The sequence below is a fragment of the Sphaerodactylus townsendi genome, linkage group LG09 (assembly GCF_021028975.2).
Source record: "Sphaerodactylus townsendi isolate TG3544 linkage group LG09, MPM_Stown_v2.3, whole genome shotgun sequence".
NCBI lineage: Eukaryota > Metazoa > Chordata > Lepidosauria > Squamata > Sphaerodactylidae > Sphaerodactylus > Sphaerodactylus townsendi.
The window spans coordinates 58,280,645-58,302,488 of NC_059433.1; the positions used below are offsets into that span (position 1 = coordinate 58,280,645).

Sequence of the window (21,844 nt, forward strand, 5' to 3'; positions counted from 1 at the left end):
TGTGTTGGGATTTGCAAGTGTCTATCACAATTCAGACATGAAGGGGTTAACTATGTGCATGCTAATTAGTTACTGAGGTCAGAGTTTTATGACTAGTTTATTGGTCAACTAACCCCAGCATTGCCTATATGAGACCAGTCAGGTAAGTCAGGGGTTATAAAGTGAAGAATGTTTCTTTGTTTCACACACGCTCTTTTTCACTCTCTCTTACACACACACAATGTTGAAATTCACAAAGGTGAATCTCTGCCTTGCTAGATAGGCACCATGTGGGATCACATGGTCCTAAGCAATGTAACCAAGTTAGTGCTGGAATAGAAAGTTGTTCTTTATTTTCTTCCATGTAATCCCTTCCCTTATTAGTAAGTAAACTCTTTTATATAACAGCAACTGTCTCATGGTTTCTTATTCTGCTCTCTGCTAAATATCAAGTTTAACAATCCAACAACATGTGACAGAAGCAACAGGTCGTTTCCTAAAGTAGCTTCATGAAACTGTTCAGGCTGTCAGGTCCTCAAGTTCAGTAAGTTCTGCTTATAACAACTTAATAAGCTACAAGGAGGCACAGGCCATGTTTGGGGGTGGGTGGGGACCATATGTGTATAATACTGTTTTTGAAGAAAGAATCGAGACCAAAAGTCAATCCACCTAACAGTCAGTAAACCTCAGTTGTTGGACTGAAAAAATGTATTTCCTGTAGTCTGCAATGCCAACTGTGACTAAGCACAACTGGATTTCAGTGCACTGCAGTAGCACCTTAGACATCAGCGAGGTTTGGGGTGTAAGCTTTCAAGAGTCAAAACTCCCTTTTGATGGTGTTTGAAGACAGCACTGAGTCTCAAAAATCTTGTTTGGCTCTAAGGTGCTACTGGACTCGAATGTAGCTGTTCCGTTGCAGGGCATCGTGGCTACCATCTGAAATTGATGTAAACAGGTGAGAAGAATTGCATTATTACAGTGTCGTAGTAGCCCTGCCTTAGAGAAAGAAATGGTCCCATCTCCGTTTAATTTTTAGTTGTTGATGTAGGGGTGTGTTTCCAAGAATCCTATGTGTGCTGATTGCCCTGATTCCATGTTAGGAGCTAGCAATGGCCTGCTGTGGAAGAGGTGAGGCAAAAGCTGTCCTCAGGCTATGCTAATAAATGGCAAAACCTGATTCACTGATGTGACATCAGCAGGCCTACCCACTGCCGCAGGGTTTGGTCGATCAAGGTAATTTCATCAGCAAATGCAAATCTTTCTGTGTTCAATATCTAATTTCTATTAAGCAACCAGGTGCACAGATTACCTTTTCTTGAATGTGTCCTAGTTTACTAACCTGCCCCAGGAATGGAGAGAGACTTCCTTCTGTTCACCTTTTGTTCACCTTGCCTGAATGCAATCTGCTTTTGTTACCCTTCTGGGAAATCAATCCCCCTTCCCCTTAACTTCATCAGAGCCAGGAAATTCATAGATTCTCTTCCTGAATTCCTGGTCCTTATTTCTTTGACATTCTTTTGTCCTGGGTCCTGTAGCTATTTCTCCTCTGCAGTCTAAAACTGTGCAGTCTCATCCTCTCCACTTGCAAAGAGGCTGCCAACTCCACTTTTCGTTTTCTGGGACTTTGGGACATTTACTTGCCACACAGGAACATATCTCTACTATCTTAATTTTTCCCCTAAGATGTCTGGATATTCCACCTAAAGCCCCTACTTTCAACCTGTAGATCATCAATACAGACAACATACTGGAAGTTAATGTAATTTTGGTATCCTGGGGCTTGTTCCTTTAGAGAAAAAGAATTGGAAGAGACTAGAACATTTATTTTAGTTGTTTTTTTGACTCTGTGCATCTGTATGGCAGAAGGGTAATAAAGCTGGTTCCTCAAATATGGAAAGTGAGGTGATTCTGCTTTCCTGGAATCCACTTTAACTAAACAAATGCTCCCATATTTTCAGGTCAGGGCATCTGAGAAGCCAGTATTTACTATGGATTCTGAGATGCATTTGAAGATTCATTGCGGAGTATTCAGTATGTAAGAGGTGCAGTTGTTAGATTGTTGGTCAAAACAACATAACTGTTGATGGCATATGGTTTTTGGAAATAAATAATGTCATATTGAAATAACGTCCAGGACTGGGAGCTATCTTGGAGCTCCTAACCTCATCCCAGGAGAGCATGCCCGACCACACAGGACTAGAGTCCATCAGGATACTGCAGAGCTGGGTGGAGGAGGCTGGCTGAAGGTGGAGGCAGGTGACAGATCAGAGGAAACCAGGGGAGAAGGCTTCTCTCAGGGACCCAGTGACGAGCCAGCAGAGCAGAGACCAGGCTTAGGAATTGAGGGTGAAAGCCCAAACAGAGCAGAACCATCATCAGCAGAGCTATCAGGTGCACTATCAACAGCTGCCCTCATGCAGGTGAAAGGAGGATTAGGGAGAGGGTTTCAGGGAAAGCAGCACCTTGGGCTTGAAAAATAGGAATGGAGACAAAGTGAAGACAGACAGGAGAAGGACTCAATCCTGAGATCCCACAGCAAGCTCACCACCAGCTCAGGCAACCCAAAGGACCTCAAAAGGAAAGACTCCTTTGAAAGGAGCCAGAGTCTGGGACCTGGGAAGAAGTTGTTGGACTTCTCCATAATAACCATGGAATGTTCCAGCCAGGGTAGAGGAGGGATCTACTTCCACCTCTTCTGATCCTTCTGCAGTCAGTTGTGATACAGCTGAGCTGGCCAAGCTCACCAGCAAAATCCTGAGAGTGAGGCCAGAGTGGTGGAGGCGCCAACAAATAATTTATTATAGATTACTAAAGACAGGCCTTGTCCAGGTTACATCCCATGCTATCCCCTGTAAATCAAAGAGTCTATGCCCCTGCCTCACATGATTGCTGTGAGGACAAAACAGAGGGGAGAATTATGTTGTAAGCACTCTGATCCCTTCTAGGGGGGAAAGTGGGGTGCAAATATCTAATTAAATTCTATAGCATACATTTAAAATTGCAGCTAAATCACACTTCTGAATCAGATCACTTTTAAAGTTCAGACATATACAAATTCAGATCTGATCTGGCACAGCAGGAACTCAATTTTAACCACAGCAAGTGTAATATGCTATTAAATGCACATAGAGACTTCATTTTCATTTCCTATTTTGAACAAATCTGGATGAAGGAGAACAGACTTTTACAAGATGAAACAGGTTCTAGAATTGAAATTTACAAATTTTCAGACCGAGTTTTATAACCAGATTATGGCAGTATTCTCTGCGGATTCATCTTTTAACTCCCACACAGAAGCAAACACCCACTGAACTGCAATCATGCGATATCAGGTATAATATCAGTCACATGAGAGAAATAGGCAATCCATCCTTTAAAAACTTCTGGAACAACAGACTGCTCTGAATCAGGTGTAGGTGTAGATTTTTTATGGGGGGAGTTCGGGGGTGGGGCCACACCCCCACCAGCCCCTAGGGCATGGCCACACCTCCCAAGCCCCGCCCCTGGCCTAGCGCTTATAAAAGCAGCTCTCCAAGGCCTGGGATGGTAGACTCCCCCGCCCTGCCCTCTACCAGCTGGGCTTCCAGCCAGCAGCTCCTTCTGCCCTCCCCTCTGGGCAGAGGCATAGAGGGAAAATGGAGCCTGGTGCAAAATCCGAGCCCCCCCCCCCCCCCGCCAGCCACTGTGATGCTGGAATCCACCCCCAAACAGCATCATTTTCAATGGTGTTTAAACTAGAAAGCCCAAATTCTCCTTTTAAATCCACCTTAAAGGGAGAATCTGGGGTCCCCAGTTAAACAACATTGAAAGTGATGCTGTTTTTGGGGGTGGATTATCAACCACCGTGAAACAGCATCACTTTCAATGTGGCGTAGTGGTTAAGAGCAGGTGCATTCTAATCTGGAGGAACCGGGTTTGATTCCCTGCTCTGCCACTTGAGCTGTGGAGGCTTATCTGGGGAATTCAGGTTAGCCTGTGCACTCCCACTCATGCCAACTGGGTGACCTTGGGCTAGTCACAGCTTTTCGGAGCTCTCTCAGTCCCACCCACCTCACAGGGTGTTTATTGTGAGTGGGGAAGGTCAAGGAGATTGTAAGCTCCTTTGAGTCTCCTATAGGAGAGAAAGGGAGGATATAAATCCAAACTCTTCTTCTCAGATTCTCCCTTTAAATCCATGCCGAAGGGGGTGGATTTAAAAGGAGAATCTGGGGAAATTTGGGGGGGTGCGTGCTGTCAGGGGTGCAATTGTTAAGCTAGCAGCACCAAACTTTTAGGGTATTTTTAGGAGACTATCCTAATGATACCACTCAGGTTTGGTAAAGTTTGGTTCTGGGGGTCCAAAGTTATGGATTCTCAAAGGTGTAGTCCCCATCTTCTATTAGCTCCCATTGGAAACAATGGAGGATGGGGCACCCCCTTTGGGAGTCCATAGCTTTGGACCCCCTGGACCAAACTTCACAAAACCTGGGTGGTATCATCAGGAGAGTCTCCCAAACAATCCCTGAAAGTTTGGTGCTTCTGGCTTAAACAATGCGCCCCCTGCAGGCCAAAAACCGAAAAACACTAAAAATGTTTTAAAAACCCACAAACGGGTGGGCGGAGCTTCAGACATGAATGGGGAAAAGTTTGAACCCGAGAACCCCCCCTTACCTACATCCTTGCATCTGAATACTAGAAGCCTGTGAATCAAACCCAACTCTAAATTTATCTTAACTTCAAATATTTTTCTCCCATTATGGCTAGAAACCTGCATATTATAAATTTATTTATTTATTAAATTTAACTCCCACCCCCAGGCCAGATTTTCAGAGTTGATATTTTCCAGATTGTGTAAGAATGCACATAAGCAGGTTTGCTCCTAGGAGCCGAGATGTGCTAACTTCTGGATTCAGTAGGTTATAGTATTTTTTTCCTGTTGAACTTTTCCCATGCTACTGAAATCAGTATGTTTCTATGGGAATTAAACCACTGTATTAAGCAGAGTGTTTTTCAGAATTCATCTCCCCTTTAAAAATAACCCAGTTTTTCAATATTTTTAGGGACTCCAAAGTTGAAGCAGAAGACTGAAAACAGTCTGGAAATTTAAGACTCTGAGAAGAGACATTCCCAGGAAACCAGATTATATCTGCTTTAGTTCAGTAGAGTGTGACATGTAGCAAAACTGGTCCAGCTTTTTTGATTGTTATTTAGAAGGGGGCATTCTGGCAAGTGCACCTGATTATATTACTTCTGTTTAAAAACTGGACTGGTTTATTTTTTCCATTACAACTATGAAAGACACAAATACTTCCATTTTTAATCTAACTCCAGTTTTTCTAAAATCTATATGTTGTATTTATACATAACACAAATATCATAGTCTACAAACTGTATGTAAATTGTGTTGCAAGAGGCCAGAAAGGCATTTTGCTATTTAGGTTTCTGTTCAGTTCTGCTTTGAAGTCTTGTGCCTTGTGTAGGAAAGAAAAACCCTGTTGAAATTGGTGGTGTTGAGCAATCTAGCAACCATGAAACAGACATTTTAAAATGAGTCCATTTTATATCTGGCTTACAAGCAGAAAGAACAGATCAAATCGCAGCTCTGTCAGGAGGCTTTGTCTGGGTACAATTCTGGTCACAATGAAAAAATGCTGGGAAAACCAAGCAACTATGAACACTTAGCATTGTTCTTTCACCTCAGTAAAAAGGCATTATTTTAAGAATTACGCTATCTCAAGTTTTCAGCATGAGAATCCTTTCAAAAGCACCATCTGGCAGACAGCATGTGTGTAACATTACTCCTTAACAAATAAGATAAATTCTTAAGAGATATTAGTTGTTCCCAGATGTTGACTGCCTGTTGAAATGTTTTCACTCACAATGGCTATTAACTATCATTAAAAAAAATAATGACTGCTTGATTCATTTAGAATTTTTAATTTCCTTTGAATAGTGTAAAGTGTGAAAAATTATAAAATTTAGTACAATAACAGGTTAGATGACAAGTTGTTTTTCAGAGAACAGAGAAATAATATATTTTCATTTCTAAATAGCATCTGTTTCCCACTCTGCAGGTCATGCTTAGTCGAACTATAAAGGTCTAAAGTTGTTAAATAGAAAATGAAATAAACTTCTGAAAACTAAATATATATCCCATCAATAAAACGAATGTCACCTATATATCTGCAAAGCAATCACATTTGTCATTTCAGAAGTGACACGCTTAGTGTGAATTTGCTATTTTAATGTAAACAACTATAGTAATCAATTAAATGTTTCAAAAGTCATGTTTACTGAAACACATTCTTCTCAAAGAATAGCAGCACAATAATTATAAAATTGTAAGATAGTCACTGTAGAAAGTTACCATGTTGGATTCCAGCCAGAGTGTGGTGCTGTTAAAGAAGGCAATGATAGAGCTTAGAGAAGGGTGGGGAAAGGAAGTTATAGAATGGCGTTTGAAAAAGTTTAGGTACGTACCATCTCACAGCCACTGCAAAACAATTAGGATTGGCTCACCATACCCATAGTATTGGTCGTGGTATTGGAAACTGATGAGTGGCATACATGATGGAGCTATCCTGCGTGTTTGTATAAGACATGGTTATGACGTAATGTGTCCATAGCATGTAAGCAAAATTTTAGGGTCATATTGGCATCCTTTTATCTCTTTCTGAATCTGAGGGAAGAACGCCTTTTTACCTCATCCCAAAAACTGTTTCTATTGTGTAGGTCCCCAAGAATAAGAGATTAATGACTTAACCAGATGTTTAAAGAGAATCTCACAACCCTATTTTTTGCATTAGCGCAATTAGAAGTAACATTAGCAGCAAAAACTCAGTGATTCTGACAAATGGATCAGCATTCCACCACTCTTTTTTCTAAGGCGACGCCCCCTACTGCTTATAGCTTGTTAGAAAGTATTTGAAAGCAGAGCAGTCTGTCAATTTGTCTGTTAAGAGGACAGTTGGTACCAGTCTGCTATGAGCTGCTGAAAAATGCTTAAGTGTAAGAGCAAGTAACTGCTATTTTTGCAGGACAAGGCAAGATCTAAGTGGATGCTATGGGTGACCTCCAGCTATAGCTGTGACTGTCTGTCTTCTCCACAAGTGGAAATGGTACTCTTCCCCTTCATCCTAGGGCAGTAATAGAGAACAGGAAAGATATTTTCATGTAGTTGCCCATTAAGAGGAAAGTGTGTGGAAGAGAAGTGTGATGATTTTTATTTACTTCCATCACATTTGGTTAATGTATAGCTTAATTTTAAAATCATATATATTTATTAAAAAACTAACTTGTTTTTTAATAAAGAGGGAAAGACGATAAACTGCCTAGTGGGTGGTCGTACCTTTGAGGCCAGGCCTATGGGTCTAGGGGCTTGGGTAGAAGAAGAGGCCCCGGATTTAATTCCAGAGAAACTGACTTTTAAAGGAAAGGGGTGTCACGGTGGCTGAGAAAAAGTTTTGTGTGCAAAAAGTTCTTGGGAGGTGGCCCAACTACCTGATTCAGTGTAAGGTGGCTTGCAGATGCTAATACAAACTAAATTAAGTTTCTAAATTCACTCACAGCATAATGGTTCCAAATCTCCATGGTTCTGAATCTGGATTGTAAACAGTTCTGGTTGGTTCTGAATCTGGATCTGCATCTGTCTATGACATCATAATAACCTCGCTGAAATATCAGAATTATGTTCTGTGATGTTGTATTGGTGAGACTTGTTAGCTTATACAAGGTCTGAGGTATATCTAATTGAAGTGACTCCACTAACAAACACTGAAGGCTACAAACTATAATTCAGAAGTACTGACAAAGTCAGTGTACTGGATTACTGGTTAGGAAATCAGGAGTTAAGAAAGTGCAAAGGATTTTTCCTGAATATTGTTTGAGAAGAGCATCTGTTTCAAGAAGGCATCACCACCTGTCAGTAAATCAGTATTATTTCTGAGCCTTATTCTTCTTTCAGATTCACATTGGTTTTATAAACCTTATATTGTGTCCCTTGTTAAGTGAGCATTAACAGCTTTGTAGCACAAACATTTAATTGCAACAAGGACTCACTATTGCTAAATTGTCCCGCCTAAGCAAGCCTAACTAACCTGAGAATAATTTCAGTATCCCTGAGAATTTATCATAAACAACATTTAGGCACAGTTCCAAGACCAACTACAGTTTCAGTTAGCCCTTTGCCAACCCACAGCATGGAGCAATAACTAATTGCATAGTTACTAAATTACCAGATACTGCTGTAGGAAAAATACTCCACATTGATCCTGTAAATTCAGGACTGATAAAAGAAAGTACTGTACATATAAATCATTTGTAATCAAGATCATCTATAGATTGCTTTTAAAAGGATTAGATCATTTAGTGGATTTATCAATGGCTATTTGCCATGAGACAGAAATACCAGCACTGTTGAAGAACTAGATGAAGAATTAGATCCAGCACAGGCAGTTTTTATGGTTTTAGCCTACATGTTAGTAGTTGTTGTAATTAGCCCTTTACAAGTTGCTGAGAGATTTCTGTAAAATATACATGCCTACTAGTTGCAACATATACTTTTACTTGTGATCGTCTTCACATTAAAATAAGATTGCAGCAAACAGGGCACTTCTTTTCTTGCAAGATTATTCTGATATCAAAACGTTTGATAATCTTCCAAAACTAATTTCACATTTGAATGCCAACTGTACTGTTGTAGTTCTTTGGCTTCACTAACTTTTGAAGAATCTGTGCCAACTCACATTTTTATCAGCCAGAAACTATCTTAACTTTTAGATCAGGTCCAGTAATGCAGAACAATTAACAATTATTATCTCATGAAATTACTGGGTTCCCTCCAGAACTAGTTTGCTTCTATGGGCACTGAGAAATGCTCTGAAGATAACTGGCAGATTCTATTACAAAGTCAGCCCACTCCTGAGAGAGGTCTTCCATAGGGACCGCCTCACCACCATATTCTTTTGGGAGAATCCTTGGAAAGTGTTGTTGGAGAGTCTGTAAATAGCTACACCCGTGCATGTGGATCTGCAATGAGAAGAAATGTTTATGTATTTTGCACATTTTGTTCTGCATGTCAAAATGTTTTTGATTCTACATTGTCAAGGAAAGCAGTGAATAATGGTTGAGAAGACAGGACAAATGTATCAACTAGGCCTTAGGGTTGCATTATATACACTGCATTTTTACAGTACATCTTTATGTAGCATCCTATTGACACAAGTGTTTGACAACAGTTTCTTTTTGCTACATGGTCCAGGTGACACTCAACTGGATACAGTTCTCCACAGAAGGCTCCTCTTTAGATAAAGATGTTTTTGCTGAGATCCATTGCAAGCTGGTTCTATAAACTAATATTATTCATGTAAACAAATGTACCTTAAAAGTAGTTTTTCTCCATCACTGTGTATACAGACAATACTTTAAAATCTTGGCAGGGTGACTTCATGAATTACAAGTTAGCACAATAGTTGTATATGGCCCTCAAGAATTTAGTCTTCATATCATGTGGCATTAGCCAGAATGGTGTAGCTCAGGGGTAGGGAACTTGCGGCTCGAGAGCCGCATGCGGCTCTTCTGCTCTTGCACTGCGGCTCCACGAGCTGAGCCGTCTGCTTCATCCTTGCCTGCCCTGCAGGCAGCAGGGCGGGCACACCAACTGCCCGCGGACGGCTGGGCCACGCCACGGGCTTCCCCTCTCGTCTGCCCCGTTCGAGCGGGGCGGGCGCTTTCCCGGCGGCTGGCAAGGCCAAGCCGCTGGCCCCATCCTTGCCCACCCTGCAGGCAGCAGGGCAGGCGCATCCATGTGCTTCTCAGAATGAGTGGAATAAAAGGTAAAAAATCCCAATATATACAGTGTTATCTTTATTTTAAATGTCAAAAATTATTTGCGGCTCCAAGTGTTTTCTTTTCCCGTGGAAAACGGGTCCAAATGGCTCTTTGAGTGAGTAAGGTTCCCTACCCCTGGTGTAGCTAATAGTGTGTTGGATTATGATAATCGAGACTGAGGTTCAAATATTTACTCAGCTTTAAAAAAAAAATTGCTGGGTGACCTTGTGCCCATCACTCTTCCAGGCATATTAGGATAAAACAGAGAAGGAGAGAACCATGTATGCTACCATGAACTATTTAGGAGAAGGACATAATACAAATATTATAGATAAAAGGATAGTTTTATCTGAAACCACCTTCATGAAAATACAAAACTTAGGGGTTTGGATCTGAAATTATTTTCCAACAGTACGAGGAGACAGGTTTTTCCAAACCCCACTCGTTACACATCCCATTTCATTCTTCATGCTGTTCCCCAGCAGTAGCACTTCCAGAAGCTCAGTAAGTTCCAGTGAAAAGCAGGAATTGGACAAAACTGCCTCCCTTCAACAACTGGTGTGACTGATTTAGGCTGGGGAAAAAATTGGCTTTCAGAACCAAACCATGGACATCACTGGAAAAGCATGATGTGTGCTTTTGTGTCTAGAAAGAAATGCTGAGATAATAACATAACAATTTTACAGAAGAAATATTTGAATTCACTAACCCGTGCCTTGATTTTTTCAGAAAGAAAAGGCTTAATTACAGCAAAGACTGGATGGAAGAATAAAGGCTCATTAATCAAGTGGATACCACGGACTTTTAGTGGAAAGGAATCCTGCCAAGCAAAAAAAACAACAAGACAACAGATTAAACAGAGTGAAAGAACAGAGCCTCATAATTATAATGACCACATTCACCTGGGTTGGCCTTCAGAAGTATGTTCAACAATGATGCCAACGATGAGAGTCAGTGTGGTACACTGGTTACAGTGTTGGGCTAGGTTCTGGGAGACCCAGGTTTGAGTGCCAACTCTGCCACAGGTTCACTGCATAACATGACTAATCATACTGTTTCAGCATAACCAACATCATAGGATTGTTGCTGTAGCGATTAATGAAATGGAGAAGGGGAGAATGTTTTTGTGCCATTGGGGAGAAAAGTGAGCTATAAAGATCTAAGTAAAAAACAATTATAATAAAACCTGCTATTCTGTCTTACGTTCGATTTTCCTGCTAAAGCCATCAAGAATAACACCATTTAAATGTCACTGAAAGTAAGGGAGTCATCTGATTCTCTCTCAGTCTGCAAAAACGTTTGTAAGTGCATGATATGTTTACCACATTCTGCTTTTTTCAAGCATCAAAACTTACTGTGAGCACAGCAGCAATCCTCTTGGCCACCACTGGAGAGATCTGGAAGGCATGAGCAAATCTCCATCCTTGGAGGTCAAAGATAACTTTGACTCCATTCCGTTGGGTCTCTATCTCTCTTACAATAAGTTCAGACGTGATAAGACTTACACGAAACACATCAAATGCTGTAAACATTTTTGGGTCCCATTGTGCTAAAGAACAAAAAGAAGAGGCTTGTATGAGATAAATGCACATTCCCACTGTTGGCAGTAGGAATAAACTGCAAAGGGAAAAAACCTAGTTCCTTAGCTTAACTGGGATATGAACTTGCTACGAGGATAAAGTGCACGATAAGACAGTAGTACAGAAGATAAATGACTTCTAAAAAATCTTTTCATATATCTCAAAATTATGTTAATATTAAATGAATTAATTTAATAACCTTATTCTAAATGGTAAGAATGAACATTTCATGCCAGTCAGCCAAATGTATTTTAATAATCCTATCACAAAGCCCTAAACATCATCTCTGGCTAGTGTAATACACTTACCTACAGCATTACTTGTTTGTTACAGATAGCCTAGCTGACTTACCCCTGAAATGCTTATGTTTCAAGCAGTAACTACTTGTTGTTAGGAGAATAGTGTTTTTCCCCAGCACTATGTGGATAACCACTGCCACCTCACCCATGCATTTCAAAAGCCTCTGCCTTTACTCCAGCTAGAAAGGCTGTAAATTTCAGTAAAGAGGAGGCATAAAAGTTCTTGTCTATAATTTCTCACCCAATAGCCAAATGCCCTTTCTGCACCAATCACCTAGAACGTTTCCAGAACATTTTTAATGCCCTGCCCCTTCATCGCGATGTTTGTCCACACTCACCATTTCCTCCAAATATTTCATGAACACTGTGAGGGGTTTTTTTAAAAAAAATTTTGGGGGGATTATCTGTAGAGAGAATGCTTCACTGATTCTGTGCCTCAATTCTCTGTAGCCCCATTTAATTGCTGCTTCATAGATTAAACCAAATGATAAAAAAACAAACGAACCAGAAACGATTAAAATAAATAGGCAAGGGGAAAGGAGAGAGATGAGGGATGTGGCCCACTGACTAAATTTCTTAGGCCAGGTACCTGAAATGTTGACCAGAACAGAATGATTCCATAATAGGAGTGGAACTGAATCCTATGGCCTGGATAAAAGGTATGTACCTTTACATAAAAACAACCTATAGCCAAAGCTGCTTACCAATTCGATAAATGATAACTTTACTCCCTGCTGGGTCTCTCTCTCTTAGAACTGTGTGGTAACCAGCATTCAGAAGACCTAAAATGGAGGAAGGCCGTAGATCTGCACTTAACTCCGGGGATTCAGCTCTCCAGTTATTATAGTTCTTCAATAACTGAGAAAAGAAATAGCCAAGAGGGAAAAATATCATAGCATCGTGAAAAAAATTATATGACAGTCTTTATATCTCTGACATATATGCAAACATAAAAACAAAATAGTACAATCACAGGTAACCTTTTACATTAAAAGTAAGGGGTCCGGGGCACTGTCCTTTAATGGATTGTCTCGTTCCTGCGGGGGCGGAGTCAGCAAGTGTGGTGTGGGGACAAAGCTTCTCGGAGGTGCCCACTTCATTGCGGTGTGCCTCAGGGGGCATTGTTGTCCCCATTGTTATTTAACATCTACATGCGACCCCTTGCTCAGTTGGTGCAGAGCTTTGGGCTGATCTGCCATCAGTATGCTGATGACACTCAGCTCATTCTGTTGATGGAGGGGGGAGCCGTCGCCGCCCCTGCAGCTCTACAGCATTGTTTGGAGGTGGCCGCTGGTTGGTTACAACAGAGCAGGTTAAAACTGAATCCATCGAAGACAGAGATCCTTTGGCTTGGTCGGGGGGGGGGAGAGATTGGGAATTTTCAGCCGCCGGTGTGGGAGGGGGTCACATTGGCGCCGACCTCCTCCGTCCGCAGCCTGGGGGTCCACCTGGATTCATCTCTTTCAATGAAGCCCCAGGTGGCCCATATAACCCGGGTTGTGTTTTTCCACCTTCGACAGGCCCGTCGGTTGGCTCCCTTCCTCTCCAATGCTGATCTAGCCACTGTGATCCATGCAACGGTCACCTCCAGGTTAGACTATTGTAACTCGCTCTACGCGGGCCTTCCCTTGCGTCTGATCCGGAAACTGAAACTGGTCCAACATGCGGCGGCTCGTCTGCTCACAGGGGGCGCCTTTCGAGAACATATTTCCCCTGTGTTGCGCCACCTGCATTGGTTACCGGTTGAATTCCGAATCATCTTCAAGGTGTGGGTATTGACCTTTAAGGCCTTACGCGACCTGGGACCCTCGTACCTTCAGGACCGCATTACCCCATATGTCCCAGCTCAACCTCTACGTTCAGCAGAGGCCAATCTACTGGAGATCCCTGGCCCCTCAATGACGCGGCTGGCCTCCACTCGGGCAAGGGCCTTTACGGCTCTGGCGCAGGCCTGGTGGAACACTCTACCACCAGCTGTTCGGGCCCTGTGGGACCTTGGAGAGTTCCGCAGGGCCTGCAAAACCAAGTTGTTCCACCGGGCCTTTGGAGAGGCCAGCCACTGATGGTGCCTCTGCCCCCCCCCCCTTGCTTATAGGAAAAGTATTCAGTCCAATTCAGAGCCCGGGGATGGTGGTGCTACTACGCTGCCTCCAGGGGGCTCCCAAACAGTGGTGGGAGGCAGCAAAGATCAGGAATCCCTGGCCACCTAAAAGTTCTCCAAAGCCCAAAAGGGTCCAAAGTGCTAAGGACGTTCCCAGGCTGAAAGTCTGGTGGAAGACTACTAAAGTTGACTCCACCCGGGCAATGCTCTAGTCTACCCCCAGCCACACCGGTGTCCAAGTTCAGGCCAGTGCAGCTCTTCAGGTGTCAGGCTTTTCTGGATCAGGTGCCACTGAGATCAGTGGTACCCATCAGCCTCCCTGTTTGCCCACCCTGCCTGACTAAAGTGTCTGGCGGGGAGGGCAAATGTGCTGGTGCAACCCCACCCCAGCTACAAAAGTCTATTCTGCACCCCTCCCCCCGGGGGATTAGGCTGTCCATCTTGCCACTGGAAGAGGTTCTCTAATTTCAAAAAAAGAACAGAGATGGTATGGTTTTCCCACAAACCAGCTTGGCCACTCTGTCACTGTTTAAAGAAGGTCAACAATTGAGTTACTAGAAACTACCAGGGACTGCATAGAAAGTTAATAATGAGTTACCAGAGCCTGCACATGTTCCAAGATATCAAATTAATTCCTCTGACTTCAATTTTAAATGCTGAGAGGTTAGCATCAGTTCTGGAAAACTGAATATCAACTTTTTTCTTCTAAAAAGAAGGACTACTGTTGTTTCTAAACTAGCTTCTGTTATGGGCAACCAGAGACCAATAATACTACAAATGCTATATTCCCCAAATATGTCAAATTCTCAAATGCTCAGGTAAAAGCTGCTCAATGTACTAATGAGCATACATTTTCCTGCCATAGCAACAATGCTAACAGCTGCTAACATCCATAATCTTACTGCTGGAATATATTGCTGTTCCAATATGAACTTAGGCTGGGATTCAATGATTAACTCTAAATGTTTGTTGCCTTCAGAAGTAGAGGCAATTTTTGCCAATTCTGCATTCCCACTGAAGACCACCCACACTGTTCCCGATGATCCATTCCCTGGAAGTAATGTGTTGTGGAGTTAAGTGGGTTATAGCAGGACATAGAAATTGGCAGCAATCAGCTCTCCATCCAGTTGGTAGAAATAGTTTATACTTTTGATTCAATCTTAAATATGTTGCATTTATTCAGTAAATTGCTATCCCATGAAAACCGGAATGGAAAGTGCTGTATGTGGACTCCCAACAATTCAGAACTCCACTTTTATCCAGGGCTATGACCCCTCAAGCTGGCATGCATGCTTGTTGTATGGTTACTCCAACAAGGAAATAAAACATTTCAACACAGACTGAAGGCAAGTAACTGAGTTAATGTCTAGGCAATCACTGCTAATATTATGCAACTATTGACACAAGCAAGTTGAGGATCTTTGCCAAAAGCAGAGAGTGAGTTTTTTTTTGGTTTCCAAAAAAACAACAACAGTGAAGATAAGCAACGCCCCATTCTTTTTACTTTCCAAATTACTCAGAACTAGTCTATGCATGTCAGTTCCAGATTGCCAAGACTGTTCAGCATTTCAAGCCAGTGAGCATGGAAATGCAGACTCTGAGAGGCCTTCCCAAGAGAAGGAACTGAGCTGAGGAAAAAGAAAATAGCTTTTGCTTCTATAAATCTTCCCTTGCTTACTCACAGGCTATTGGGAAGAAGCTGTCAGAAAACCACTTATTTATTTAATTTGTATCCCAATGGGAACCCAAAGTGGCTTATATTGTTTTCTGCTCCTCCATCTTATCCTCACAACTCCTCATAGAATCATACAGTTGGAAGAGACCCCAAGGGCCATCAAGTCCAACCCCCTGCAATGCAGGAACACACAGCACTCACTCCTGACAGATGGCCATCCAGCCTTTCTTTTAAAAACCCCAAAGAAGGAGACTCCACAACTCTTCGAGGTAGCAAATTCCACTGTTAAACAGCCCTGATGTGTAAGGCCTCTGACCAATCCTATAAATATAAATATATATTTCTCATAGCAGTATATTTTCCTTTAAAAATCATATTGGCAAAAGCCAGTTGCCAAAAGCACTCCTATGGGTGTAGGTAGCCGCATGATCACCTGACCACAGCCAAAAGGTCAAAACTACTTTAACAAAAGCTAAGATAATGAGTTACTCCAGCATAACCTGGAGGTCTCATTTTGTTTGTGGGCATGAGCTTGATTACCTCACCTTGCAAAGATACTGTTAAAGACAAAGAATATGGAAAGCCAACTTGCTATCAGATACTGTCATTTCCCTATCTCTTCTGGGAACCCAGGTCAGCAACAAATAGTTGTTCCTTTGCATTTCCTTCCCTTTGTTATGACTCTCCTAAACCACTTACCTTATCCTGATCTAATGTCTCTGTCAAATCTGAATATCCTGGGCAGTGACTCTCAAGAGTTAATCTGCATGGAAGCCTTTCAGCGTTTCCTCGTTTAGCTTAACAAAGCAATTTTGGCCCCATTGTCCCGGGTTTAGCAGTAGATGAGCTGACTAATTACCTCAGCACCCCCAAACCCAGCACAGATGTGAAACTTAGTGTGATTGGTTCCTTTCCCACCAAGGAACGACCCACCTTATAAAAGTTTAGTTCACCTGCAACATTTTGCTCATTGCCACATGTTCTTGTTGGTGTTGAGACATGAATTCGTCCTTCATTGGGTTTCTGTGCTGGCATGGAATCCCTGCCTTCTACTTCTACTCTTCTAAGAATCGTTAGGTAACGTATTACCCCACAACAACCCCCATTCCCTTCTCTATCATCCAATCTATCTTTCAAACCTGCTTATATCCTAGGCAACTTGAATGTATGTGCTTTTGTGTCTCACTGTGTGTATGCATTTCTGAACCAAATTTATATAAAACATTTAAACTCAATTTGGACTCTTGCATTACTCTGTGGAATATTCATTGCCAGAATTCCTTCCCCGTATTATACAGTCTAAAAGATCTCCTCTTGGCCCCTCTTGCTGCCAATGTGAGTTCATTCCCCTTTGCTACTTTTAAAACCCTATGTGTGCTGTTACACTTTTAGCAGCTGGTGGAGAATCCCTTTAATTAAACCCTTACCCCTGTTAGGCCAGTAACAGATGGTTAGGAAGTTCTTCCTAATGTTTAGGTGGAATCTCTTTTCCTGCACCTTAAATCCATTACTCCAGGTCCTAGTCTCTGAGGCAACAGAAAACAAGCTTGCTCCCTCTTCAATATGGCATCCCTTCAAATATTTAAACATAACTATCATGTCTCCCCTTAATCTTCACTTCTCCAGACGAAACATCCCCAGTTCCCTAAACCTCTCTTCATAGGGCATAGACTCCAGACCTTTGACCATTTTGGTTGCCCTCCTCTGGACCCGTTCTAGCTTGTCAATATCCTTTTTGAATTGCGGTGCCCAGAACTGTACACAATATTCATTCAAGGTGAGGTCTAACCAATGCAGAATAGAGAGGTACAATTTCATCCCTCGATCTTGACACTATATTCTTATTGATACAGCCCAAAATCACATTGGGCTTCTTGGTTGCCACATCACACTGCTAAGTCATGTTTAGTTTATGGTCTACTAAGACTCCCAGATCCCTTTCACATGTAGGGTTGTGAGGAAGGTTAGGCTGGCAGAGTATGACTGGCCCAAGGTCATCCAGCAAGTTTCCATGGCAGAGTGAGGATTCGAACCCAGGTCTTCCAGATATTAGTTTGATACTCTTTATCACTACACCACACTGGCTCTCAAATTTCATCTGTAGTAAAAAAGAAAAAGAGACAGTATATGTGGTAACGTAGCAGCGCAGTGGAACAAAGGGAGACAGAAAGAGAGAGAGAGACTGTGGGAGACTGTTGAATATATGCTTCCAGAAGCCATCTGGAGCAGATAAAGCAATTTATAACCTACAAGCAAGCCCTACATTACAATTGTTTGTTTTAGTGTCTCAAATAGGGCCTTTCACCTAGGGAATTTACAAAGAACATTTTTGGCAGTGGCATAGCACCAATGGGGCAGTGATGCACTGGGCATGTACAGGGGCACAGGCATACCCTGGGCGCAGTTCCCCCTCGCTCCGGCTCTGATTTTTGGGATTATAATAATCCCACAGTGCTACTTAGAGCCCCCTTGCTACAAGAGAGACCCAAAGGAGGCAACACAGAACACCACTGATTATCACCAACAGCTCACAATTTACCACTTCTACTCATCATCAATTACTTAAATCCTGTCCTGGATAAGGATATTTCTCTTTCAGGCCATGGGTAATGGGCCCTGCCTTGTTTACATGCAGCCCCCACACAGCTTCTTACCAATGACCATCCAACAGACACATAAACCCAAGAACCAAAACCTGCAGCAGACCTGGAGGTCAACCTTGTCCCAACAGAAAGTCATGTAATACGATTAAAGGACCTAATAAAATTTGATATACTATCCTGGGCTCAGCCACTTGCACACTGTCCATTTAATGTATATCATCATGTTGCAATAATGCCCTTCTACTGTCTATACTGGACAACCATTTCAGTATCTGTATGAGAGTACAAATTGGACATAAGAAATCACAACATCTAAAAACCAATGGGGGAATATTTTAATTGCCCTGGACTTAATATCACAGCCCCAAAAGTAACTTTTGTACCAAACAAAACAAACCTTCAGAGGGAATATATAACATGACAGTGCTGAATAAGAACTCATCAATAAACTAAACAGTACATGTCATCTTTCCCATAAGAAGAATTCTCAGCATGATGTTCTACTTACAAATTGAAAAAGTGAGTGGCAGCTCAAAAAAAGGTCATATGGAAATAAATACGGTTAGTAATTCATGCGCCACCGTTTTGTTTTATTGTGGAAAAAAATCTGGGGGGAAATGTGGATAGGTGGCCATGTCAGTGGGAGAAGGCTGTGCATATTTAAGTCAGTGCTTGAGAGAAGGGAGTACATGTGTATGTAACAGTTGTCTGTATGCACATGCACACTAGAGTCTATTTCCTCCCTGTCCATTGCCTTCTCCGTCTACCGCTATAGTTAGGTATATAACGTTATATAAATACATTATTCACCAACTTCTTTTATACTCTGCCTTTCTCCACTATGGAGACTGAAATCAGTTTATATTGTTCTCCTCTTCTCCATTTTATCCTCACAACAACCCTGCAAAGTAGTTTAATCTGAGAGACTGTGAGTGGCCCAGGATTAAGCATCAAGCTTCCGTGGCAGACTAAGGGTTCAAAGATGGGTCTCCCATAGCCCAGTCTGACACTCCAAGATGATCCCACATTGGCTGTCAGTGCCTTTTCCATGTGCCATAGAGGGGCATCAAAGAGCACCATGGACGGGCACCAGCAGCAGAGCTTGTGGGAAAGGTGATGGAGCCGAACTCCCCACCCCCTTCCTTCCCCCAAGCAGCTCATGTTTGCTCATGATCTGGAGTACCTCACAAACAAAATGCACCCACGGGTCCTAATGTGGGCCATGGTGAAAGAAGAGTGGGCTTAGCCCTTCTCCCATTGTGCTGCATTGTATTGTGGTATACAAACAACTGCCCTGGTTACTGTATTATGTCTAAAACAAAATTTAAGCAAACTTCTACCCTACACTGAAAAACAAATCCACATTTGGACCACTTATCCTTTCTCCTCCTCCTCCTCATTATTATTATTATTTCTTCTTCGGTATACCACCGCATCCCCAAAGAGCTCTGGGTGGTGTACAACATAATCATCATAAAATAAAAGTAACAAGAGGGGAGAGTTTCATCAGTTACATACATTATACAGAAAGGATTAAAAAGTTAACAGAAGTGTGAGCTGGTGTGGCAGTTAATGCTAACGTGGGGTGTCCCGGGTTCAAATCGCCCCTCAGCAATTACATTCACTGAGTGTCCTTGGGCAAGGTAGCGTGTATCTCTCTGCCTAATTTACTTTATCGGGATGTTTGACAACATAAAAGGAAGGAGGGGAGAGCTGGGTGCGCGCCCTGCAGAGGAAGGGGCAGGTCAGGATAGAAAGACCAAAGCCAGGGGGAGTTCCTTACCCGTTGCTGTCGAACCCCCTCCCCACTTCTTTGCATTAACCTTTTCTCGGGCACTGGGAGCGCGCGCACACACACACACACACACACCCCTCCCGCGAGCAGCATGTGAAGAGCCGAGGGGCTTTAGGCAGCCCCGTTCTTAAGCCACGAGAGCCCAGGAGCGATTCCTGCAGCAGAAGGCGCGCAGGGCAGCCCACTTGCTGCGCATTCCAGGCTCGCCCGGGCATTCGCGCGCGCTCTTTACCTTCCACGCCTGGTCCAGGTGAAAGTCTCGAGCGCGCAAGAAGCGCAACAGGAAGGCGTCCGAGAGTCCGAGCGGCCACGGCTGGACGCGCCCTTCCTCGGCTCGGTGCCGCAGTTCAGCAACGGCGGCTCTCACGGCGGGCGCGTCGTCCGGCAGGTCGTTCAGGTTCCCCGGGAGGGCAGGCGGCTCCTCCGGGCTCATGGCAACGCTGCTGCGCGGGCCGGAGCAGCCAAGGGAAGGATGGGGTGCCCCGCTGGGCTGGTGCGCGGGCAGAGCTGGCTTCTCCCCGGGCCCAACTTTCGCACTGCCTTACATAACACAAGCAACGAGCGGCGACTGGCCTGACCAGACCAGCCGGCTGCCAAAAGTACCTCGGAACAAAGTCGGGCCCACACTTCCCCATTGGCAAGTAGGCGGCAAGCCAACGAACAAGCCAACCAACGAGCCCGTCCGCAGCCTCGCCCCACCAGCCTGGACTCCGCCGCCGGCCCCTCCCCACATTGGGGTCCCCGGAGTGACGTTGCTAGAGCAGCACGGGGGCTGGGGAAGGGGACCCTCCATTGGGCAAGGAGGGGCCACAACGGGGCAACTCCATTGGCTGTTAAATTCGCGGGCAGCTGCAGAAAAAGATTTTTGACTTCACACTTACGCATCGCTGCATGGCCCCTTCTGCGCGTGCAGAATAATGCAGTTATTTCACAATTGTTTGCAAGTGGATTTTGCTAGTCTGCACAATTAAATCCAGCTGCAAAATGGATTGAAAGTGCATTATTCTGCAAGTGTAGAAGGGGCCCTGGTGAACTAAACCACTGGACCCCTGGATAGGAGGGGAGTTCCCTAATTAAAGATGCGCATTCAGGATCGCTGAGAGATTTAGCCTGAGCTGGAACTTGCCAAGATCTACGCCAACCAGAGGTGTAGCTGGGAAAAATGGAGTCCAGGGTGGACTCTGAGTTTTCCCATGGGCCCCTGCCCCACTCCCATTCCACCCCCCCACATGCCCCCCACGCGCCTCACTTACCTTAGGGGCTGGGCAGGGGTGTGCACAGCGGCCCCTGCTGGGGAGACCCGCATGTTACCAGTCCAGCTTCCCAGCAGGCACCTGTGCACGCAGAATGGTGTGTGATCCTATTCCCTCACCAGCAACTTTCAGTTCCCAAGAGTGGCCATCCAACACCCCTGGCGCACTCCTGCCAGGCTAACAGAGAGGCAAGGAGACAAGGTGGTTGGGGCCATGCCTCCTCTTGGTGGCGCCAGCAGAGAGGGCAAGAGGCAGGCCCGGAGGGGGGCTCTTGCACAGCTTGAAGGCCATACCCTGGCATGCCAAAGGGAGGTGGGGCTGGGCAGGGGCGCCCGGCAGCAGCCTCCACCAGGCCTGGCAGGGTGAGGCTGGCCCAGCAGCAGCCTCTGCTAGGCTTGGTGTGGTGGGACAAGGGGGGGAGGAGGGATGTGGGGGGTGATTTTCAACCCCCTATGTACCTGGTGCGCCGGTCCCCACCCTGTCCCCTGGTAGCTATGCCACTGTCTCCAACACCCTTTTAAAATCAATATATTCCAAAGACATGCAGGCATGATTTTTCCGTTTACTCTCTTCTGTGTCAAACGTTAGATTGTTAACTTCTTGGGGACAGTTTTTCTTGTTACTTGTGCAGCAACATGGACACTGATGGTGTGATTGCAATATATATCTAAATCTACAAAACCTCAGTCCTGGGACATAGTAGTAATAAGAAGAGTGCATCTGAGCATGCTTAGAGCAGCTTTCCTTTACCA

General features: G+C 43.8%; 1 protein-coding gene across 1 annotated transcript; it reads right to left on the bottom strand.

The window, feature by feature from the left end:
- Nucleotides 1-5,883: 5,883 nt before the first annotated feature.
- TTPA (alpha tocopherol transfer protein) lies at nt 5,884-20,561 on the bottom strand. Its single transcript, XM_048508460.1, has 5 exons — nt 20,072-20,561; nt 12,370-12,523; nt 11,142-11,335; nt 10,496-10,606; nt 5,884-8,985 (listed from the first exon to the last, which is right to left on the bottom strand). Exons 1-5 carry the CDS (start codon nt 20,270-20,272, stop codon nt 8,815-8,817), a joined length of 831 nt encoding a protein of 276 aa, XP_048364417.1. The 5' UTR covers nt 20,273-20,561; the 3' UTR covers nt 5,884-8,814.
- Between the last annotated feature and the right edge of the window lie 1,283 nt (nt 20,562-21,844).

Excerpts from the sequence above, each read along its gene's own strand:
- TTPA (XM_048508460.1), bottom strand. The coding sequence starts at position 20,272 with ATGAGCCCGGAGGAGCCGCCTGCCCTCCCGGGGAACCTGAACGACCTG. Across the intron at positions 12,524-20,071 it reads ACCTGGACCAGGCGTGGAAG|TTATTGAAGAACTATAATAA; the intron begins GTAAAGAGCGCG and ends TTCTTTTCTCAG. Across the intron at positions 8,986-10,495 it reads CTGAAAAAATCAAGGCACGG|ATCCACATGCACGGGTGTAG; the intron begins GTTAGTGAATTC and ends TTCTCATTGCAG.